We start from the raw sequence: 25145 nt of genomic DNA on the forward strand, positions 1-25145 counted from the left end.
AAGCCCAAGTGGCTAGTAGTCTATCACAATGGATCCAGTAGCTCCAAGAAGATGAAGTGGGCCTTGAAGAGAGAGTTTATCTAAAGTAAGGAATAAGAGTCACTATCTTTTTGCAGAAGGCTGTAACGGATCTTTTGTGTGGGGACAAGAGGCTCAAGAGTAGTACTTATGTAGTAGGTGGGTGAGGGTTGTTGGGAGCGATCTTTTGGGTGAAACATTGTAAGGGGGAGGGAAGAGACTCCATCAAACATTTCTCTTGGTTGTAACCGTTGTCTTTTATCAAAGAGTACTTCTTATCATTGTCGTTTGTTCTGTTCTAAGGTTTTACAAATACAAAACGTATCAACTTGGTAGTAGAGCAAGATCCATCTTGGGAAACACTCAAAATACCACCAGCAAAGAAAGTAGAGGAACTTGAGAAGATCGTGGAGAGTCTCCAGAAGGATGTTCAGCAGATATCGGTGCTGGAGAACGACGTCCAGGAGATCAAGAAACAACTAAACAAACTGGATGTCATGGAGCAGCAGATGTCGAAGCTTGAATTCCTAGACCGTCTGGAAAAATGGTTGTTGGGGGAAGAGCGGAGAACAGGGGAAACAGAACCGAGGGTAGAAGATGAAACCCAGATCTCCGGCGTGGACATGAGCCCAAAAGAAGTGGTGCAACGTCCAACGACTCAGAGTGTGACACCAACGAGGGAACAAACTCGGTCAAGGAGCGAATCCCCTGAAAGAAAAGAGCCTCTCACTCGGAAACTGGAGTTACCACTCTTTGACGGGGAAGAAGATGTAGAAGGGTGGGTGACTCGAATGGAGCAGTACTTTGAGCTCAGCGAGTTTTCAGAGGAGGAGAAACTGCGAGCGATGAGGATGTGTTTCTCCAACGACGCCCTATCATGGTACCGTTGGGAACGAGACCGACATCCCTTCGTGAGCTAACTTTGGGGAGTCCCAAGATCTCACCCCTGACGAGCGACTACTGCTGCTTCGTCAGGATGAACCGCTGTGAAGTTCTGCAAAGACTTCATCTCGTTAGCCACGAACGCTCCGGAGATTTCTGAAAGGGTCTTAGAGATGGCTTTCATGATAGGCTTGAAACCAAAGGTGAGAGCGGGGGTGAAGATGTTCGAACCTAGGAACCTTAAGAAGATGATGAGTTACTCAAAACTTGTGGAAGAGTGGAATGAACAAGGTGACACATCGTCTTCAACCGGCGGAGAAAGTTCAAACAGGGGAGCTGGTCGCGTAACAGGGGACAGGTCGTTGTCACGTGTGACTGCATACGTGGGAGGAGGGGCAAACTCATCAAATACTAAGAACGTCTCTTCTCAAGAGACGAAAACGACGCAGTTTCGTTCATTTAGTGAAAAAAACCCTACTTTGCAGACGAAACCCTCGGAGACTCGCCGTTCTCAATACCGTCGGCTCACCGACGCCAAAACTAATGAACGCCGGGCTAAGGGGTTGTGTTTCCGGTGTGATGAGAGGTATCACGCGGGTCACCGTTGTAGATTGAAGGGGCTTCAGGTTCTGGTGGATACTGTAGATGACATAGAGGAGGAAGAAAACGCGGAAGAGGATGACTCTGCAGAAACGAAGGTCGAAGGGCCGGAGTTCGCTGCTCTGTCTATTCACTCAGCGGTCAGAATATCATCTCCCAGAACCATGAAGTTGAGAGGAAGAGTCCTCGGAGCAGAAGTGGTGGTGATGATAGATAGCGGAGCTACCCACAACTTCATATCAGGGACCTTGGCTCAGCATTTGGGAATAGAGACCAGGGGAACGATGGGGTATGGGGTTAGAATGGGAACAGGATTGGTGGTTAGAGGAAGAGGAGTGTGTCAGAATGTCGAATTGCAGCTTCCAGGATATAAGATCGTGACTAGCTTCTTACCGCTAGAATTGGGGGAAGCTAACGTGATATTGGGAATGCAGTGGCTAGAAACCTTGGGAGATATGAAGGTAAACTGGAAGGAGCAACGAATGGGGTTCCCTGTGGAGGGTGGATGGGTGACGTTATATGGGGATCACAGCTTGAGGAACTCGTCGATCTCACTCAAGGCTCTGTGGAAAACAGTACAATAGGAGGGAGATGGGTTCTTTATAGAATATGCAGATTGGCAAAAAGAGTCTAGAGAGGGAGATGACATGACTCCAGCAGAGTTCCGTGAGCTGTTAGAGGAGTATGCGTTGGTGTTCTCAGAACCACAAGGCTTGCCACCGTCGCGGGGAAAGGAACACGCCATCACCCTCAAACCGGGAGCGGAGCCGGTGAATGTGAGGCCCTTCCGCTACCCACATGCTTAGAAAGAGGAGATTGAGAGGCAGATAGCAGTGATGTTGGCGGCAGGAATCATCAGGGAGAGCGGTAGTCCGTTTTCCAGCCCGGTGTTGTTGGTTAAGAAGAAGGACGACAGCTGGAGGTTTTGTGTTGATTACCGATCCCTCAATCAAGCTACCATACCGGATAGCTATCCAATACCGATGATAGACCAGTTGCTAGACGAGCTACATGGAGCCAAAGTCTTCTCGAAGTTTGATTTGCGATCAGGTTACCACCAGATCCTAGTCAAAGCAGAGGACGTCCCAAAAACGGCATTCAGGTCTCATGATGGGCACTACGAATTCCTGGTAATGCCCTTTGGGCTCACCAATGCTCCGGCGACATTTCAATCCCTTATGAATGATGTGTTCCGTCCCTACTTGCGCAAGTTTGTCTTAGTATTCTTCGATGATATACTGGTGTACAGTCGTTCAAGAAAAGAGCACCAGGTTCAGCTCAGGGAAGTCCTTAACCTCCTTCAACATCACAAGCTTTACGCAAATCAGAAGAAGTGTCAATTCGGGAGTGAGCAAATTGCTTACCTGGGTCATGTGATCTCATCGGAGGGAGTTGCAGCGGATCCTAGCAAGATTAGTGCCATGGTGGAATGGGAAGCACCAACGAACGTGAAGGCACTGAGAGGTTTTCTAGGGCTTACCGGTTATTACAGGAAGTTTGTTAAGGGGTATGGAGACATTGCTAGACCACTTACTGAGTTACTTAAAAAGGACCAGTTTGAGTGGAATGAGCAGAGGGAGGACGCCTTCAACAAGCTCAAAACTGCTATGACCACGGTATCGGTATTGGCCTTGCCTGATTTCAAAGAAGTATTTGTGGTGGAGTCTGATGCTTCAGGAACAGGGTTGGGGGCAGTGTTGATGCAGAAGGGCAAACCCATTGCTTACTACAGTCAAACACTGACCGATAGACAGAAACTGAAGTCCATCTATGAAAGGGAGCTCATGGCCATTGTATTTGCCATTCAGAAATGGCGACACTACTTGTTAGGGAGGAAGTTTTTGGTTAGGACAGATCAAAAAAGTCTCAAATTTCTGTTGGAGCAGCGAGAGATCAATTTGGAGTACCAGCGGTGGTTGACAAAGCTTTTGGGGTTCGACTTTGACATTCATTACAAACCTGGGTTGGAAAACAAAGCCGTTGATGCCTTATCACGGAAAGAGGTCTTGCTGGAGCTGTTTGCTCTCTCAGTTCGCGCAGCCATACAACTAGAAGAAATCTGTGCGGAGATCGATAAGGATCTTGAGCTCCAGAACATCATCAGTGATCTTCGAGCAGGTGGGGAATCCTACCCTGATTACTCTCTGGTTCAGGGGAGACTGTTACGACAAGGGAAGCTGGTGATATCTAAGTCTTCGGCTCTTACTGGACTGATCATGAGAGAATTCCATGATGGGAAGCTTGGCGGACATGGTGGAGTGTTGAAAACACAAAAGCGGATAGGAGAGTTGTTTTTCTGGGAGGGTATGATGACTGACATAAGGAAACATGTAGCGGCTTGTCAGTTGTGTCAGCGCTACAAGTACTCTACCTTGGCTCCGAATGGGCTTCTTCAGCCTCTACCAATCCCTGAGAAGGTATGGGAAGACATATCCATGGACTTTATAGAGGGGTTGCCTAAGTAAAGGGGCAACAACGCCATACTGGTGGTGGTGGATCGGTTATCTAAGTATGCTCATTTCCTGTTGATTAAGCATCCATTCACTGCGACAGACGTGGCTAACTTGTTCATCCAAGAGGTCCTGCGGTTACATGGTTTCCCTAAGTCCATTGTGTCGGATCGGGACAAGGTCTTCACCAGCCAGTTCTGGAAGGAATTGTTTCGCTTGGCAGGAACTAACTTGTGCTTCAGTACCGCTTATCACCCTCAATCGGATGGGCAAACTGAGGTCACAAACAGAGGGTTGGAAACCTACTTACGCTGTTTTGCAGGAGAACAACCTCGGACCTGGGCGAAATTCCTGTCTTGGGCGGAGCTCTACTACAACTCCTCTTACCACTCAACCATTAAGATGACTCCGTTCCAGGCGGTGTATGGAAGAGAACCACCAACCTTGGTCAGATATGAGAACGGATCCACCTCCAATGCTGACCTGGAATCGCAGCTGCTGGAGTGTGATGCAGTGTTGAGTCTGATCAAGGAACACCTTCATAAAGCTCAACAACGCATGAAGAAGAGAGCAGATGAGCATCACACAGAGGTCGACTTCGAGGTAGGGGACCAAGTCTATCTCAAGATGCGTCCTTTCCGCCGTCGTTCACTGGCTAGAAGGATCAATGAGAAGCTGGCTGCACGGTTTTATGGCCCCTATCGGGTGGAGGCAAGAGTGGGGAAAGTAGCATATCGCCTGAAACTGCCGGAGGAAGCAAAAATACACCCAACCTTTCATGTTTCCCAACTCAAGAAGGCTATCGGGGATCAGGTGGTTGCTACAACCGTGCCAGTCCAGTTAACTGAGGATGGGGTGCTAGAGGCTGAACCCGAAGCAGTGCTGGATCATCGTAAGAACCCTGTTTCAGGGCAGGCTGAGGTTCTGATCAAATGGAGGGGGTTACCAGATTATGAGTGCTCGTGGGAATGGGTCAGTTCGATGAAAGGACAGTTTCCAGGATTTGACCTTGAGGACAAGGTGAATTTCAAAGGGGGCGGTAATGATACGTTTGAGACTACACATCCTCCCATACTCTACCAGTACCGAAGGAAGAAGAAGCAAAGCCCAAGTGGCTAGTAGTCCATCACAATGGATCCAGTAGCTCCAAGAAGATGTAGTGGGCCTTGAACAGAGAGTTTATCTAAAGTAAAGAATAAGAGTCACTATCTTTCTGCAGAAGGCTGTAACGGATCTTTTGTGTGGGGACAAGGGGCTCAAGAGTAGTACTTATGTAATAGGTGGGTGAGGGTTGTTGGGAACGATCTTTTGGGTGAAACATTGTAAGGGGGAGGGAAGAGACTCCATCAAACATTTCTCTTGGTTGTAACCGTTGTCTTTTATCAAAGAGTAGTTCTTATCATTGTCGTTTGTTCTGTTCTAAGGTTTTACAAATACAAAACGTATCAACTAATCGGACTACTCTGATACCATTTGTTACACTTAAATACCACTTTAGTCCATATTGGACCTTATACCAAGCTAATAAAACCCAAAGATAGAACCCATCACAAAAGTTAGCTTATGAGTGGGGGGACCAGTGGTGCTTTATATGGCATTGATTATTCCTATATCCCACCGATGTGGGATGTGTATCAATGGTTATCCATTTTTCTGTATTTAGCTGATGGTGAAAAGTTGAAGGAAGATGAAAATATTTACGTGCAAGCAGTTGTGAAAGTTGAAGACCCACGTGGATCCAATCACTTGATATACAATCGTATGTTAGAACACGACTTACTTTATATTATTTCCTAGCTAACGAGATATATTTGGTGTTTGTGATTCTCGATTAACTTTACATATTCTATTTTGTTGTAGTTAACTGGTGGTTTTATAGACCAGGCCAAGGTTATGGTTGGAATCGCTTCGTGTCTATAGCTGAACTTCGAAAGTGTTACTTGGGCAAGAAAGACACTTTGAATGTTGAGATCGAATTTAAAGTTGTTTCTGCGACCAAATATTCTGCCTTTACCTGAGTTATCCTTTAAAAAAAGATATTTCTGTGTTCCAAACGCTTTTAATTTTTTTTTTATCTTTATAATATTCAGATTTTGTTCTACATATGGTTCTAATTATTAGCCAAGTTGTCTAAAATTATTTGGGTTTAGTTCGGTTTGGTTACTTGGTTACCTAAATTTTCAACTGTCGTTAACCAGACTACTTTTGCCTCAACTCAACCCAACGCTAGTCAAGCAACTGCACAATAGATATCTTCTTAAGAACGTTCCTAAGCTGAAATCTTATTATATAACCTGAGTGGTATAGAAATTTCTATACTGAACCAAACCCAAATAATATTAAAAAATTTTACATTGGTCCAACGGTCGGCGATATGACTTCAAAGGTGGACTTGTCTGAAAAGATTTGAAGACCTGTTCAGAAACGAAAATGTACTTGCAAATGTAAACACATAAAATAGTAGTTTGGCCGCAGAGACTAGTCGTGCATCTTCATGTGATTTACAGTTACCAACATTTAAGATGTAATCGAAAATTTATAAATTGAGTACGAATAACTAATTTTACATTTTTATTAGGAATGACATACATACAACCATACGGCTACAGGCGGACGCAGCAGAAGACCGAACACATGGGTAATAAAAGTTTAACGGATGATCGAAGATTGAAAAAATAGAGAGAGAGAGAGAGGAGAGAACTCATGACAACATTTCTAAATTTGAGCTCTTTCCTTCAACGACCAGAGAGACTAATCTGTTCACAGTTTTTGTCAAGAGACTCTTTAACAGCATCAACCACTAGTTGTGTCTTTCGGCTAATACTAGGCCAGTACCCATCAGGCTTTGCACCATTGTTCTTGATTTCTCCAACCAATCGGGCAAACTCTCTCACCATACATGCCTCCTGTGGAAGCTCTGTCTTAACCGTGTGCTCACTAGGGGGACTAACCCACGCAGTCACAAGATCATTAAACCAAGCTCTAGTGCTCGTGGTGAACGACGCCTCTGTCTCCTTATACGGGATAATGAAGTCATGAACACGAAGTGTGCCATTCGTTCCAATAGCAGTTATCTCCATTGTCAGGTTTTCCAAAAAGGAACAGTATATGGTTGCCGTTCGCCCATCCTCCCATGTCAGAGATGCTCCACAGGAAAGAATCACTCCTGCCTCGTTTAGCACAGCACCGGGAAAAGCCGTGACAGTGTTCGGTAGATCAAAGTTGTTGGCTAAAAGGGCTGCTCGGATCGCGTACCATCCAGCATCTCCTAGCGCACCAAGCCCGTCAAGACCCGGTTTCACACGGATATCGTTTTTGAGGAAATCTTCATCTCCAGCAAATGAGAAACAACTCTGAACCTACAGACTCAAACATCAAGTAGAAATAAGACTTTCAAGAAACTTCAAGAAACTAAAAAAAGAACCAAACTAATTATGTTGTTTACTATATAAACATACACAAAGCCAGATCAAACCTAGAGACTGCATATATCTACTCTATAAAGCTACTCTAAGAGAACCAAAGATATTGACTTTAAAGAAACCCATAAAAATTCAATCAATTCCAATCCAATTTCAACATCACAACAAAAACATAAACAAGCCAGATCAAACCTAAAGACTGAGGACATCTTCTACTCTATAAGCCTAATCTGAGAGAGCCAAAGCTATCAACTTTAAAGAAACCCACAAAACTCCAATCCAATTTCAACATCACAAACATTTCGAATTTACTGAAAAAATCAAAGAGTTAGCTTACAGTTTTAAGCTGACCAAAACGTTCTGAATCAGACAAAAACTCCTTAAGCTTAGCAGTTCTAGGATTATGAACCCACATAGTACCATCCATAATCTGAACACCATTGGCTTCACAAGCAGCAACGATCTTATCAAACTCAGCTACGTTCATAGCAACAGGCTTCTCCAAGAGTATATGTTTCCCTTTCTCGGCAGCTCGTATAGCCCACTCAACGTGGAGACTAGTGGGGAGAGGAACGTAGAGAGCATCGACCTCTGGATCTTTGAGAAGCGATTCGTAAGAGCCGTGGATCTTGGTTGATTCAGGGTAGTTGTTGGCGGTGGCGAAAGATTTGGCCTTTTCTAAAGAACGGCTTGCTACGGCGGCGATTGTGGCGTTGGGAGCGAGGTGGATGGCTCGGGAGACTTTTCTAGCGATTTCGGCGCAACCCATTACTCCGATTCGGATTTGAGTGGTGGTGGCCATTGTTGTGGATGGATTTTTCCGGTTAAAGGATGAGGGAGAGTGAGTGAGTGATGATAGGAGAAAAGAGAGAAGAAAATATAAAAACAGGTGAAGTTGTTACGATTACAAGAGAAGAGACATTTTTAAAGAATCATAATAATTGGTGGCCCAAGAAAAAACAAAAACATTAAAAGTCTAAATTTGGTATAATTAAGCGCATCCATCCATAATCTCTACTTTCTAGTTTCTTCTACTCTCTCTACCAAGTTTCTCAACAAATAATAAACATTAAATAATATGCTAATTGTTTTAAAAAGTGAGAAAATCCCATATTTTATGGTTTAGAGATTTTAAACCTATAGTTTTTAAAGCTTAACATTAATTTTTTGGATTCAAGTTTAGTTTTATGATTTAGAGTATAGATTTTTGAAATTTATAATTTTTTTTTTCTAAAACAAAAATTTATAATTTAAATATATATTATGTACGAAAAATATATACGAAAGAGTAAGTAAACTACTGTTACTTACCATTGTTGTCATTCTCATCAAATCCGAGTTTGAATTCCCTCTAAAAAGAAACATATATAGCCAGAAAAAATAGAAAGGTTAGTAGGTACTCCTAGACACAGTTTCCGAGATGGCTAAAAGAAGACATTATTTCAAATCAAGATGAATTTCACCTACCAAAACACTCCTAAAACAGGAAATTGCTTTGTACCTGGTGGACAAAGAGATGTTGTTTCAACTCTTCCAACATATCTGTTGAGTTTTTATGTTCCTTCGTTCTTCAAATGTCATCTTTACCTCCTATTATAGGCCTTCTTTTCTACTCCGTATTGGCAAGCTTTTCACACGCAGTCTTCTTTACATATTCTCTCTGCAATTCTGGTACATTTTTGCTCTTAGTGCTTTTGTCCAGCAACCATCACTACATTCAAGATGAAGCATATCACTTCAAATGGCGCTAGATCTGAACCTAGGAACAGTCCCTATTTGAGGAGGATGAACAAGTTCGACTACCAGCTCTGGATAACAACGCTCTTGCTGAAGATTCAGACTTACATTGATAGGGTGTGTCTATTAGCAATAACACAACTGCTTCGGCTCCATTCCCCCTGATCAAGGCCTCTGAAGCATCCTCTTCAGCTCAAGCTCCAAGATCTCAGATTCGATCTCAGAGTCGCAAACAAGAAACGATGAAAGAGGAAGTCAAAGAGATGGCTTGGACTGAAGAAGGAAATAAGCTAATGGACACCATCTCACTGAGGCCCGTTAACAAACCCAATAAGGATGCAACGAAGCCCAACAGAGAAGTAAAGCCTTGTTCTCCAGCTTATCCTTTAACCTCTCAACGGCTAGTTCCACCTGCACAAGGAGACGAAATCAGAGTCAATAAAGCAAAGGTTAAGGTTGAATGTACGGATCCAATAACACTCAGAAACAGATTTGAGTGTCTGGACTCATGTGAGACATGATAAGATTAGTGAGCTGTCATGGGAAAACCCCTAAAGATATAATGCCTATAAAAGGCAAATGATGTAACAAACCTAATTCAAGGAAATAAGAAGAGAAATGTTTTTACCTTAAAGAGCTGCTGAGTTCACTTCTTTATGGTATCAGAGCCATGGATCAAGCTATCCAACTCTATTCTCCTCCTACTCTTCATATCTCTAACTGTGTCACTGTCCAGCTGACAGAGAAGAACTATCTCCTCTAGAAGACACAGTTTGAGTCTTTTCTCTCTGGTCAGAATCTCCTGGGTTTTGTCAATGGTGCCTTCACACAACCTCTTGCATCTATCCCGGTTCCTGCTATTGATGGTTAAGTCACACATGTTCCAAATCCTGACTTCCTCGCATGGCATCGAGCAGATCAGGTTGTCCGTGCTTGGCTACTAGGATCTCTCTCTGAAGATATCCTGCGTGACGTTGTCATACCACCACCGCTTAAGATCTCTGGTCTGCGTTAGCCCACACTTCAACAAGGTATCAGCTTCTCGACTCTTTGAGCTACAACACAAACTACAAACTGTTGAGAAGTTAGATAAGTCGATGGATGAGTACCTTAGAGAGATAAAAAGAGTCTGTGAACAACTTGCCTTTATAGGTAGTCCGGTTAGTAAACAAATGAAGATCTTTGCTGCTCTTAAAGGTTTAGGTAGGGAATATGAACCTATCAAAACCTCTGTAGAAGGTTCTATGGATACTCAGCCCTCTTTGACCTTGGATGCAGTGATTTCAAGGCTTACCAATTATTCTAATCGGCTTGCCACCTACAATAATGGTTCTGAAGTGTCTCCACACATGGCTTTTAACACGATCAGCACTGGTTCCTCTGATTACTACAATAACAACAACAGAGGAAGAGGAAATCCTCGTTATGGAAGCAATCATGGCAGAAACAATTTTTCAACAAAAGGAAGAGGTTTTCATCAGCAAATTTCACAAGTACCTGGTGGAAACAACAAGGTTGTTTGTCAGATCTGTGGTAAATCAGGTCATCCAGCTTCTAAGTGTTGGCATCGGTTTGACAACAGCTACCAGTTTGAAAGTGTTCCTCAGGCCTTAGCTGCTCTCCGGATTACTGATGTCACAAATCAAAATGGGAGTGAGTGGGTGTCAGACACTGGTGCGACTTCTCACGTGACCAACTCTCCACATCATCTGCAACAAGCTCAAGTATACGAAGGAAATGAGTCAGTAATGATGGGAGATGGAAGCTTCTTACCTATAACTCACACCGGTTCAGCAAGTCTTCCCTCAACCTCTGGTAACTTACCTCTTTATGATGTTCTCGTTTGTCCTAGCATGCTAAATCTTTATTATCTGTGTCAAAGCTTACTACAGATTATCCTTGTGGTTTTCAATTTGGCTGTGATGATTTACGTATTTATGATAAGGCAACTCGAGGGTTGTTAACAAAGGGAAGACACAATAAAGGTTTGTACACACAAGGGAACTTACATGGAGGATCCTCTTTTCAAGCTCAACATCCTCAGTTCAAGACTCACCTGCTTCCAGTCTGGTGTCCTCGGTCCCCTCAGTTCAGTCTCCTCACGATTCTGCAGCAACATCACAAGTAAAACCGGTCAATCAAGGTCAGTCTAATCATGGAATGACAACAAGATTAAAAGATGAGATAAGAAAAACAAATCCCAGATATGCTCTATTATCACATAAAGTATCCTATCCTGAACGAAAAACAATTGCTGAAGCTCTTAAACACCGTGGTTGGAATGGAGCAATGGGTGAAGAAATGGGTAATTGCAAGGCAGCTAACACTTGGTTTCTGATTCCTCCTGAACCTGACATGAATGTGTTAGGCAGTAAGTGGGTGTTCAGGACAAAATTGAATGCCGATGGATCTCTACGGAAACTCAAGGCTAGGTTGGTAGCTCAAGGATTTAATCAAGAAGAAGGCATTGATTACCTGGAGACCTACAGTCCAGTAGTTCGCACAACCACTGTTAGGGCTGTACTAGATCTAGCCACCAAAATGCAATGGGATATCAAGCAAATGGACGTTCAAAATGCATTTCTCCAAGCAAATGCAGTCTACATGAAGCAGTCAGCTGGTTTTTTTTTATCTTGATAAACCTGATTATGTGTGTCACCTGCACATATCACTATACAGATTAAAGCAAGCTCCACGAGCCTGGTTTGATAAATTCAGTAATTATCTATTGGTGTTCGTTTTTACCTGTAGCATCCCTGATTCGTCACTCTTTGTTTACCGAATAGATGGAGCAGTCATTATACTGCTATCCTATGTGGATGACATGCTAATTACCGGCAACTCTTCAATCACAGTGACCACCTTCCTTGCAGCCATTAACATGGATTTCGCATGAAAGATCTTGGTCAGATGCACTACTTCCTGGGTATTCAAGCTCATTTTCACTCCTCGGGTCTATTTCTTTCGCAGCAAAAAATATGCAAAGGACCTGTTAATTGTCGCTGCCATGAGTGAATGTGCTTCAGTTTCCACACCCCTGCCACAACAACTGGAAGTAACTAGATCAAAACATAAACAGCCGTTTACAAAGAATATATACGAAAAAGCAACTCACCATTGTTGTCATTCTCAACAAATCCGAGTTTGAATTTCTTTTAAAAAAAGAAGCATATAATTTGGTCTTTAGACAATGATATATCATGGTTTTTAGGTGTTTTTAGCCATGATATAAGTCTTATTTATAGAGTTTTTTGGTATTTTTAGAGTCTTTTGAGTCTTAATAGGATTTAGCATGGATGAGAGCATAATGGAGCTAAATAGGAGGATTTGGAATACATTCAAGCATTGAGGCTGAAGCTGCAAAGTTGGGAGACGAATTCAGAGAAGGCATCGAACGATGCAATTGATAGTATCGATCGATGCATAGCCAAAGAAGAAATCGGAAGTTTTCCCACAAGTTTTGAAGATTTACAAAGCTGCCCCAAAGTTTTTCATATTTGCATCATTAGTCCTTGGACGTGTTTTAGGAATATAAATAGGATTTCCAAGTCATGTTTAGACCTAAGCTTTATTTTTCCTGCAACTTTTGAGAGAGAAAACCGTGAGAGATTTTAGAGAGTTTTTGGAGAGAAGAATCAAGACTCCTTCCAGAGAAGATTCAAAACTCCTTTTCTACTTCTTTTAATCTTTTAATGCAATTTATTCAGAATATGATTTGTTTTTCATTGATTATGTCTGAGTAGATCTGCTTGTTAGGTTTAGAGTTTCTCATTAGGGATTTCATGGATTGTTAGATTGATTAATTATTTTGATTTATTATCTTTCTTGTTCTTCATCATAGGTTGTTCTTAATACTAGATCTTTAATTAGTCATCTGAATTTAGATCTTAGGATTATTGATTGATATGAGAATATAATTGATTTTTCTGACAAAAACCTTTGGTGAGCAAAATTACGTTTTGCAAAGAGATTTGAATTAGTGATTTTGTGAACTTATCTAAACTTCATTTTATTGCTGGTTTTTAACTTGAATTTTGCAAAGATATTTGGATTTTCGGGTTTTAAAACTTAGATAATATTTGTAGTGAGAACTGATTTATTTTACAATTATGTATAGAGTTCAAGAACGATGCTTAATTGTTGAATCCTGCTTGCTTAATTAATTGATCTGATTTTCCATGATTTCCTGAGAATTTTCCTAGGCCTAGCGTTTAATCCTTTCTTTTATTTTCTGTTTAATCTTGCAATTTAAATTAATATTTTAGTTTAGCATAATTAAAAGATTATTAAATCTATTGTGTGAATCTAGAGTCTTTGTGGATTTGATCCCTAAGTACTACAATTGATCTCTTAATTTGAGAGAGTAGCTCAGGGTTAAATTTGAGCATATCAAATTTTGGCGTCGTTGTCGGGGACTCTTTTGATTCACCATTAGATTAAAGTCTTTGATTTTGTCTAAATTTTTATTTTTCTATTTTACTCATACGCTTTTGTTTCTTTTCTCTTTTGTGTTTCAGGTACATGCCTCCTAAGCCTAACACCAAGAAGAAACCTACTGGTCAAGTTGTGAAGCTTACGAACCAAGAGTTAGGACAACTAGAGCGTGACAACAAGAAAACAGCCAAATCAGCAAAGATGGTCAACTTAATCATATTGAGACCAGATGAGGCTAGAGTTTTGAGGAATCAAGAAGGTCATGTGTGCAACGAGCAAGGCCAAAAACTTGATGCTGAAGGACGAGTTATTCACAAAGAACTCGTCGTGGTTGAGGAAGATGCACGTGGCGTCGAGCGACGCAACGATGGCATCGATCGACGCAATCAAGAAGGCATCGACCGATGCAACATTGGCGTCGATCGACGCAATGCCAGAGCCGGTGCGAATGGTGCGGATTTGGATGGTAACGACCAGCAGAACCTTCAGGGCAGACAGGATAACAATGGAGAGCTTGTCAAGACTCTTGCAGACTTCAACAGACCAGACTTGTTCTACGAGAACCGCTCCGCAATTGTCCTTCCTCCATTCCCAAGGAATGATTTTGAGTTAAAGCCTGCCTACTTTGCTCTTGTTGGACAAAGGCCATTCCAAAATTTGCCCCATCAGAAGCCTCTAGACCACATTGAGCACTTTGAGGATATAATCACAAGCATCAAGGCGAATGGAGTCACAGAGGACTATCTCTACTGCAAACCTTTCCCCTACTCCCTTGCTGGGGAAGCTTCCCATTGGCTAAGGCAGCTGAAACCAGGATCTCTGAAGACCTGGAATGACATCAAGGTAGCTTTCCTCAACTACTTTTATGATGATGCGATGTCTGATGAGCTGCGGATTAAGCTCTCCACCTTTAGACAAGGACCTGCTGAATCTTACAAAGCTGTTTGGGTAAGGTTCAAAGCATACCAGAGAGACTGTCCGCATCATGGGTTCTCAGAAGTGCAGTTGATTAGCATCTTTTTCAGCGGTATTGACTGGAGGCATCAGATGGCTTTGGATGCAGCTAGTGATAGGAACTTCATGACAAGATACCCAGATGAAGCGGAACAGTTGATTGAAAGGCTAGCATCAAGCAACAACACTAAGAATGCGGACTAAGAGCGGAAAAGAGCACATGAAAGCCATGCTTCAAATCAGTTTGCTACGATGAATGCTAAGTTGGATACAATGCACAATCTTATTGTGGGAAAGAAGTCTGTCCATTTTGCTGAAGATGTTGAGATTTTTGAGCCAAAGCCAGAGACTATAGAAGAAGATGTCAACTATGTGTATGGAGCTGGGTATCAGGCACAGAAATTTGGCAATCAGCAAGGCAACATGCCTTATAGTGGGAACTTTTTAGGCTACACTCCTAAGCCGGATTACCAGGAGCAACAACAGAACAGAGGCTTTACAAGGACTTATGGTTCTTCTTCTTACCAACCCCTCCCTCCACCCAATTCAGAGAGCAAGATGGAATCAATGATTGGACAGATTTTGGAAGGTAGAAGTTAACAATAGACTTCAATGGGAAGATTGATTCTGTATACACTGAGCTGACTGGGAAATTCGATGCATTAAACACTCATGTTAAGAAGCTAGAAAATCAAGTGATTCAGACTGGTGGTTCTGTTAAAATACAAGAGGAACTTCTTTCTAGAAGAACAAAGTCGAACCCTAAGCTTGCTTGTAATGCGATTTTGGTGAAGGAAGGAGACAAAGATACGTTAGTGGAGCCAGCATCGATCGACGCCATCACAATGCATCAATCGATGCAGTCACCATCCATCAAGGCAAACTCACTCCAGAACGAGAGCATCAATCGATGCTCTATCAGTATCGATCGATACCCCCTACAAACAGCTTCAGTTCCTGTTCTAAATCCACAAATCGATTCAGAAAAAGCTTATAAGCCTAAGGTCCATTTTCCTAAGCCTCGGAGGTCTAAGCAGGAGCTTAAAGAAGCTAGATGCAAGGCTATGATGGATAAGGTAATGATTGAGATGCCTTTGATTGATGTAGTGAAGTTTTCTCCTGAGATTAAGCGGTATGTGAAGAAGATGGTCACCAATGGTTTGAGTCCTGAGGAAGGAGCAGTGCTTACAAAAGATGTCAGTGCAATTTTGTTGAAGCAGCCTCTACAAAAGAAGAAGAAGGAAAAGAAGCAGGAGGTGGTTGTCTCTAAGGAAGTAAGTGCAGTGATCCAAAGTAGAATTGTAGAGAAGTTACCAGATCATGGAAGTTTTGTGTTAGATTGCTCTATCTCCACAGGAAGGTTTCCTCATTCTCTTTGTGATCTTGGTTCTAGTATCAACTTAATGCCACATTCTGTTGCTGTGAGACTTGGGATGACAGATTTTAAGCCAACTAAGATCTCTCTTATCTTAGCTGATCGATCTAGAAGGATTTCTGAAGGTGTCTTAGAGGATATTCCAATCAGGATTGGAGATTGCATGATTCCCACTGACTTTGTGGTGCTAGAATATAACAAAGAGCCTAGTGATCCTCTTATCTTGGGACGGTCATTTTTGGCTACAGCTGGTGTCATCATTGATGTTAAGAAGGGACACATAGCTCTGAATGTGGAAGATTTGGTTATGAACTTTGAGATGGACAAGCTGAGAAGAGCTCCCACTATTGATGGTCAAACCTTTTCTATGGAGATTGCTTATGATGATGATCCGCTCATAGAGCTTCATGGAGACATTACTGTTGGGTATGTCAAAGAATTGGAACCTGTTGAGAAAGTGAGTAAGCAAGCTGTTAAGCTTGAAGATTGGAGTGGAGATCATCTAATCAGTACTACAGATCATGATGAGGTTCTGATCTATGACAAGTCGCTGGTAGATGAAGTTTTTGTATTGGAAACACGGATTTCAGAGGTTAATTGCAGAATCGTTGAAGAAACACGAGTTGCAGGCTCAGGATCGATCGATGAAATCGATGCAGCTATTGCATCGATCGACACACCTCCACGAGAACGTCCGGACTTGTCCAAAACCGAAGATTCTTGAGTTGATTCCTTAGCTGCAAGTCCTAGACCGGTTGTAAAGCTGAAATCTCACCATTCCACAGTTAAGAACCCACAGGTAAGGCCAAGGTATGCATCTTATTCACCCAAACCTTCTCTTATCATCAATAAGAATTTCAAAGGTATAAAAACTGTTTTGCAGTTAACCAAGCCACGAGATTATCGCAGAGCGCTTGTTTCTTCTGTTGATAATTTTGCAGGACTTAAAAGAAAGCCACCCATACCTCAGTCCCGCCCTGTTCATGATCCTCACATCCTTGACAGATCTCATGTACCTACTGCCTACACACCCCCTTCGATGAAGAGGACATTCTCTCGGAAGCATTCACTGCCATGTTCCGATCCACCGGATGCCCGAAATTCGGCACAGTCAAGCTAATGACTGAAAACAAGCGCTTAGTGGGAGGCAACCCACTGGTAGGTTTTTCTTTTTCCTTTTTCTTTTGATTTATTTTTATTTTTCTTTTATTTTATTCGTCAATCTCTTACTTGATAACACTGGGGACAATGTTGTTTAAGTCTGGGGGAAGCAGTTACTAACTACGTTTTTGTTTTTGAGCGTCAGTCCAAAAAAAAACCAAAAATTGTTTTATTGAGTCAAAATTTTTGTTGGGAACTATGATTTTTCTTTTTAGTGTACTGCCTTGGTTGATTAATGCTGCAGATTGAATCCACAATCCGACTAATGAAAAATCCAATGGCTGACCAGTAAACCAGAGACATCCAAATTTCCAACATAACCAATAAAAGCCTGAGGTAATTTCTGCGCTTTTCTTTTTACTTCATCAAGGAGATTGATGTTCATAGGGCTCGACTCCTTGTTCATACCTGACAAGTAAGATTACAAGAGAAAATGGTACTCCTCTCCCTTATTCAAGTTAAAAAAAAAATCCTGAGAGCTTTGTTAAAAAAGAGAAAGAGAAAAAGATGAGATGATTTTGATCAGTTTAGAGAGGTAGGTAAATTACATGTGACCTCATTATTCTATTCTTGAGTCAAATGATCACACAGAGTCTGGAAGCGAGGGGTAGGTAAATTACTGATGACCCCATTATTCGCCTACACCTTTGAAAAAAAAAAACAGAAAATAACAAAGCAAAGCTAAAAGGAAGATAAGGATAGAATAAGTCTGGGGGAGAGAAAGAGTACCACATGTTTCAAAAGTTATATCTTGCTTGTTATGGTATAGTACGGGAATGAGTCTAGAAGGTTCTTGACATTGATCAAATTGATGAGACACACCGATGAAGGCTTAATGGAGGAAGTAGTGGAATTTGGTTTGAATTTGGGATGCTATGAAAGTCAACGGAGAAGTACATGGTGGTTCGATTTGGATTTATCTGCTAAGCATATGGATTATCGTTTGGATGATCATGGCATTACTTTAAAAAGAAAATGAGTTCCTGCGTTTTCAAACATCTTTCACAGGTCTAAGTTTATGTTTTGCTTGAGGGCAAGCAAAGGCTTAATCTGAGGGAGTTGATATATCATGGTTTTTAAGTGTTTTTAGCCATGATATAAGACTTATTTATAGAGTCTTTTTGGTATTTTTAGAGTCTTTTGAGTCTTTATAGGATTTAGCATGGATGGGAGCATAATGGAGCTAAATAGGAGGATTTGGAATACATTCAAGCACTGAGGCTGAAGCTGCAAAGTTGGGAGACGAATTCAGAGAAGGCATCGAACGATGCAATTGATAGTATCGATCGATGCATAGCCAAAGAAGAAATCAGAAGTTTTCCCACAAGTTTTGAAGATTTACAAAGCTGCCCCAAAGTTTTTCATATTTGCATCATTAGTCCTTGGACGTGTTTTAGGAATATAAATAGGATTTCCAAGTCATGTTTAGACCTAAGCTTTATTTTTCCTGCAACTTTTGAGAGAGAAAACCGTGAGAGATTTTAGAGAGTTTTTGGAGAGAAGAATCAAGACTCCTTCCAGAGAAGATTCAAAACTCCTTTTCTACTTCTTTTAATCTTTTAATGCAATTTATTCAGAATATGATTTGTTTTTCATTGATTATGTCTGAGTAGATCTGCTTGTTAGGTTTAGAGTTTCTCATTAGGGATTTCATGGATTGTTAGATTGATTAATTGTTTTGATTTATTATCTTTCTTGTTCTTCATCATAGGTTGTTCTTAATACTAGATCTTTAATTAGTCATCTGAATTTAGATCTTAGGATTATTGATTGATATGAGAATATAATTGATTTTCCTGACAAAAACCTTTGGTGAGCAAAATTACTTTTTGCAAAGAGATTTTGAATTAGTGATTTTGTGAACTTATCTAAACTTCATTTTATTGCTGGTTTTTAACTTGAATTTTGCAAAGATGTTTGGATTTTCGGGTTTTAAAACTTAGATAATATTTGCAGTGAGAACTGATTTATTTTACAATTATGTATAGAGTTCAAGAACGATGCTTAATTGTTGAATCCTGCTTGCTTAATTAATTGATCTGATTTTCCATGATTTCCTGAGAATTTCCCTAGGCCTAGCGTTTAATCCTTTCTTTTATTTTCTGTTTAATCTTGCAATTTAAATTAATATTTTAGTTTAGCATAATTAAAAGATTATTAAATCTATTGTGTGAATCTAGAGTCTTTGTGGATTTGATCCCTAAGTACTACAATTGATCTCTTAATTTGAGAGAGTAGCTCAGGGTTAAATTTGAGCATATCAAATTTTAGCGTCGTTGTCGGGGACTCTTTTGATTCACCATTAGATTAAAGTCTTTGATTTTGTCTAAATTTTTATTTTTCTATTTTACTCATACGCTTTTGTTTCTTTTCTCTTTTGTGTTTCAGGTACATGCCTCCTAAGCCTAACACCAAGAAGAAACCTACTGGTCAAGTTGTGAAGCTTACGAACCAAGAGTTAGGATAACTAGAGCGTGACAACAAGAAAACAGCCAAATCAGCAAAGATGGTCAACTTAATCATATTGAGACCAGATGAGGCTAGAGTTTTGAGGAATCAAGAAGGTCATGTGTGCAACGAGCAAGGCCAAAAACTTGATGCTGAAGGACGAGTTATTCACAAAGAACTCGTCGTGGTTGAGGAAGATGCACGTGGCGTCGAGCGACGCAACGATGGCATCGATCGACGCAATCAAGAAGGCATCGACCGATGCAACATTGGCGTCGATCGACGCAATGCCAGAGCCGGTGCGAATGGTGCGGATTTGGATGGTAACGACCAGCAGAACTGATTTATTTTACAATTGTGTTTAGAGTTCAAGAACGGTGCTTAATTGTTGAATCATGTTTGCTTAATTAATTGATCTGATTTTCCATGATTTCCTGAGAATTTCCCTTGGCCTAGCGTTTAATCCTTCTGAATTTTACAACTATTTTATTTATTTTTGTTTAATCTTGCAATTTAAATTAATATTTTGGTTTAGCATAATTAAAAGATTATTAAATCTATTGTGTGAATCTAGAGTTTTTGTGGATTCGATCCCTAAGTACTACAATTGATCTCTTAATTTGAGAGAGTAACACATGGTTAAATTTGAGCATATGAGACAATAATATTGACAACAAGAAAAAACAAAGAATATAAACAATTTTTTTTTTTTTTTAATTCTTGGATTCAGCCAAAAGGCTTGATTGGTAATGGTTTTAGCCTTTAGGATGCCAAAAAAAAAAAAAAAAAAACTCAACCAGCAACAAACCTAAACCAATCAGTCTTTTTTTTTTTTTTTCAAATTTATGGTCCATTTTCATTTTCTTTCATTTTTTTTGCTATAGAAGCTATTTTTTCCACATCACAAAAAAAAATGATGCTTTATATAATAAAATAATTATTTTAAAATATAAATCTATACTAAATAAAAGTAGAAGCTATAAGCTCCTTAAGGCGTCCACATAGGATTTTAAACAAGCTATCAGGATTTGACATATCACTTATTAACATTTTTTACAATTTTCAGAATTTTATATATTAAAAATTATTTTAAACAACCTATCATGATTTGACATGTCATTCATTAACATTTTTTAAATTTCCAGAATTTTTTTAAAAAAGGAAAAAAATTTAAATTTATGGAAATAAAAGAAATATGTACAATGTCCAACATCGGGTAGAAAAGTTTTAGACAATGGTTCAAAACCAGTACAAATAAGATTAATATGATTCCAACAACGAATGAGCAAGAAAGTTTGATTTATCATGCGTCCAAATTCAAAAGTTTTATTCGGTTTAATCCGGTTTTTTATTTGATAAAAAGTATTATAATATTTAAAAATTTAAAAATTTATAAATTATATTTTTTTAAAAAGCTAAGAAATTTTTAAAATTTAAAACTTATAATATTTTGAAACTTTTTAAAAGCTAAGACTTTTAGAAGTTTCAATATTTATGTTTTAAACTTTTAAAATTTATAAATTATAATTTTTTTTAAAACTAAGAAATTTTTAAAATTTAAAACTTATAATATTTTGAAACCTTTTAAAAGCTAAGACTTTTAGAAGTTTCAATATTTATAATATTTTAAACTTTTAAAAGGTTTTGAAATAAAATATTTAAACCTTTTAAAAAGTTTCATTATTTATAATATTTTAAACTATTAAAATTTTAAAATTATAATATTTAAAAACTTTTAGGCAATAGTTCAAAACCAGTATAAATAAGATTAATATGATTCCAACAACGAATGAGCATGAAAGTTTGATTTATCATGCGTCCAAGTTTAAAAGTTTTATTTGGTTTAATCCGGTTTTTTATTTGATAAAAAGTATTATAATATTTAAATTTTTTAAATGTTTAAATATTATAAATATTGAAACTTTTAAAAGTTCTTAGCTTTTAAAAAGTTTTTAAATATTATATGTTTAAAAATATTTTATTTATCTGATAGTCAAAGAAATAGTTTATGATATACAAGGTCACCAGTTCGAATGTCTGATTTGCTTCGCCTGGATGTCCAATTAAATTCATGATTCTTTTGATCAGATTTGATTTTTTAGCACAAATGATTTTTATATTTTTTAAAAATTTTGTATCTAAAATAAAAGTTTTATCTTAATAGTAATTTAAAGTTTTCTATAAAATAATATTTCGTAATGGTCATCAATCATATATAATTTTCACCAAAATATATCTGATAAACTCACGCGTAGCGTGGGTTCAAAACCTAGTAGAAATACAAATCTACAGCTTACAAACTAATATCTACTAATCAGTCTTTCATTTTTACAAACCACACCCAAAATCCTAAAGCTACGGTAAAAATTAATGGACATCTTCTTTAAATTGTGATTTAATGGTCAAAGTTAGAGTTAAGTTGTGATTTACTTCTAAAACTGATAACCATTGTCAAAATTTCGAATTACTTTGTAAGTTAATTCTACTAAATTTTAGGAGGAAGAAATAGATTATAGAAAAGAGGAGAAGACTGTACGAAAAGCTTTGGTCCCAAATCGGTCCCAAATCCCAATCTCTTAATACTTGTTACATTTTACTGGATGACATATTTTAAAGTAACCAATTATTACACATGTTACACATGTAAGAGCATCTTCAATGGTAAAGTTGTAAACAAATATGTTAACATTACTTAACTAAGAAAAATACAAATTCAAGGCTAATAACTTTTGTAAGATAAAAGTAAAAAATATACCTCCAATAACAAAGTTTTTAATTCAATGTTCTTACAATTCGAAAGAGATTGGAACATCGAGAGAGATAGATTGAATCAATGACCATCGAAGAAGCTTGAAAAGTCTCTTCGTTTGTAGATCTTCACCAACCAAACTCCTATTGCATATGATGACCAGCGGATTAGAGAGAGTTTCTTCTCGATTCTCATCTACAATCAAACGATTTAGATCGAGACTTTTCGTTTCGCCATTAGAGATAACGAAACATCGCGAGGGTGAAGGAAGAAGAAAACAAATAAAGCGCAAGTTTTTTTCCTTTTACTCAATAAATCTCTACTCATTCGTAGACAGACACTCCCATTGGAGATATATATAACCATTTTAGATTATCCAGATGCCTATAAGAATAAACCCCCAAATCTCTTCCTCATTAGCAGGAATGGTTGTGATCTTGTTCTTAGGGTTCTCAAAGCTTCTAAGCCCACCTAACGCCGTCGAGTAATAACAGCCTGCAACACACATGCACAAACTATTCAAAACTCGAAACCACTTCAACTAAGCTTGTGATGCCCCCAAAATCTAGAACTTAAAAAGAGTGATGGAAAACGAACCTTGAGGGAAAGAAGCAAGAGACTTGCCACAAGCACCTTTTAGCAACTCAACATCATCAGCAAATGCCACTTACCCATCAGCTGTTATTTCCCAATACAATGGAACCTTACCAACTTGGTCTTGCAGCAAAATCAAAACCGAATATTACCACCGAATCAAATCTACTTTACAGACAAAAAAAGGAATTCTGAGGGTTTTAAAGAGAACTTACAGAGGCTACAAACAGAGTAGAAGTTGATTTATCAAAGACCACAAAGGCGAAATCGCCACTTAGGTGAGCCACAACATGGTTGGCTGGGCAAGGACCTCTGTCACGGAGAGTCTTGTAAGCCTCAATGTATAAGAACCTTGATTTATATGGTTTTAAACCTTGTAAAAGAACCCAAAATTAATAGAAATTTTCACAATAAAGCTAGCATATGAAAAGCTTTTAAGGCTATATAATGTCTAAACTAAGTTTCTTCTCTGTAAGAGAATCTTACTGAATCTTACTGTAAGTGAACAAACCTCAGACGAAGCAGCACCACCGAATAGCCAAACAAAATCCAAGAGCAAAACTTTTCAGATCCACCTCGAGAGCAGCCGGAAAAACAAACAAGTCACCGCCATTCCCAATCCAACGAGAATAGAGTCGAGAAACCTGATTGTCGAGACATGAAAACCAGATCGGGAACTTCAGACCTATAAGCCTTGATCGGAGAAGCGAGACGGAGCCACCGGAGAATAGATCCGTCTAAGAACAACCCCAATCCGCCCCAAGGAGGAGACGACGAAGCTAAAGGTTGAGATAGATAAAAAGACAAACAAGAAACTACCAAGAAGAGAAGCCACCCATCACCGGCCATCGGTGAATGTTTTTTTTTTTTTTTTTTACGGCTAGGGCGAACACTCAAGAGAGAAAAAAAATTTATACAAAGGAAGTACTTAAAGACTCACGGCTAAGTAACAATATCGGAATATCCTATCGTTTTAAATAGCTTAATAATAAAATTCCTGGGCTTTAGTTGGTGATGGAAGTGACAAAAAGTTAACGTCATTTTTGAGAATTGATCTTAGACTATCCTCATTAATCCTTAGATGTTTCTTAGTAAATTTCTTAGGTATAGTTTTTAATTGTTAATGAAACAAAAGCTTAAGGATTGGAAGAAACGATTCTTATTTTAGGATAAAAAGAAACGTTTCTTGGTGAAAATAAAAAAATAAGATAAAAATAAAAAATTAATGAAAGAATATCAACTCATCTATAAAATCATACACAAAAATATATTTTACAGCTCATAAGAAATAAAAAACACAAACATAGACAAATAAGATAATTTATGTATTACATCAATATTTATAATATTTTAAAATTTTAAAAGGTTTCAAATATAAAATTTGAACCTTTTAAAAAGTTTCCTTATTTATAATATTTTAAAATTTTAAAATTTTAAAATTATAATATTTAAAAACTTTTTAAAAGCTAAGAACTTTTAAAAGTTTCAATATTTATAATATTTACACTTTTAAAAATTTGAAATATTCTAATATATTTTTTGAAACTTTTTAAAGTTTTAGTTTGATCAAACAAAAAACTGGATCAAACCGAATAAAACTATTAAACTAGGACGCCTGATAAATCAAGTTTTCCTGCTCATTCGTTGTTGAAAGCATATTAATCTTATTTATAATAGTTCTGAACCATTGTCTAAAAATTTTCTAGCCGATGTGGGATATTGTACATAGTTCTTTTATTTCCATAAATGTAAAATTTTCTTTTTTCTAAAAAATTCTGGAAATTTAAAAAATGTTAATGAATGACATGTCAAATCCTGATAGGATGTTTAAAATAATTCTTAATATAGAAAATTTTGCAAATTTTTAAAAATGTTAGTTAGTGACATGTCTAATCACAATTGGAGGTTTTAAATCTTATGTAGACGCCTTTAGAAGCTTATAGTTTCTACTTTTTATTAGTATAGATTGTTATCTTTTTTAATCCAAAATATTTCTTATTTCCATGTATAATAATAAGGATATTTTTGTTATCTGCCACATATAACACAACTTTTTAATTGTTGATACTGAATTTAACTAGCCTCCAAAAAATTCCACCATAAATAAATTGAAATTCAAAAGTGTACTTAAATTCGTTCATATATTTAGAATTTTTGGCCTTCAAATATATTTAGAATTTTTGGTCCTAAATTTTAAATATGTCTTTTAATTTAGTGGTCTTTGTCCACCCTAAACTTGATTTTTTAGTTATTTTATTTTTAACACTTAATTTTTTTTGTTATTTTATTTTTAACTGTTTTGTAAAACAACCCTATTTTTA

At 38.4% G+C, this 25145-nt stretch overlaps 1 protein-coding gene and 1 pseudogene across 3 annotated transcripts; both read right to left on the reverse strand.

Moving 5' to 3' along the window:
- Positions 1-6466: 6466 nt before the first annotated feature.
- LOC104707258 (putative oxidoreductase At4g09670) lies at positions 6467-9366 on the reverse strand. 2 transcript variants are annotated; one of them, XM_087463062.1, is made up of 4 exons: positions 9218-9366; positions 8874-9083; positions 7710-8723; positions 6467-7309 (listed from the first exon to the last, which is right to left on the reverse strand). In XM_087463062.1, exons 3-4 carry the CDS (start codon positions 8172-8174, stop codon positions 6686-6688), a joined length of 1089 nt encoding a protein of 362 aa, XP_087319188.1. In that variant the 5' UTR covers positions 8175-8723; positions 8874-9083; positions 9218-9366; the 3' UTR covers positions 6467-6685. The 2 variants fall into 2 exon arrangements, with proteins under 2 accessions (XP_087319188.1, XP_010421872.2); XM_010423570.3 differs by having other exon boundaries at positions 8874-9366.
- Positions 9367-22193: 12827 nt separating this feature from the next.
- Positions 22194-23673, reverse strand: LOC104707259 (uncharacterized; annotated as a pseudogene). The gene is made up of 5 exons (XR_015563670.1): positions 23469-23673; positions 23336-23385; positions 23036-23216; positions 22828-22947; positions 22194-22725 (listed from the first exon to the last, which is right to left on the reverse strand). The product of XR_015563670.1 is annotated as an uncharacterized LOC104707259 (transcript).
- Between the last annotated feature and the right edge of the window lie 1472 nt (positions 23674-25145).

This window comes from Camelina sativa, chromosome 8, assembly GCF_030686135.1.
Source record: "Camelina sativa cultivar CO46 ecotype springtype chromosome 8, ASM3068613v1".
NCBI classification, from domain to species: Eukaryota; Viridiplantae; Streptophyta; class Magnoliopsida; order Brassicales; family Brassicaceae; genus Camelina; species Camelina sativa.

Excerpts from the sequence above, each read along its gene's own strand:
- LOC104707258 (XM_087463062.1), bottom strand. The coding sequence starts at position 8,174 with ATGGCCACCACCACTCAAATCCGAATCGGAGTAATGGGTTGCGCCGAA. Across the intron at positions 7,310-7,709 it reads GTTTTGGTCAGCTTAAAACT|GTTCAGAGTTGTTTCTCATT; the intron begins GTAAGCTAACTC and ends TTGAGTCTGTAG.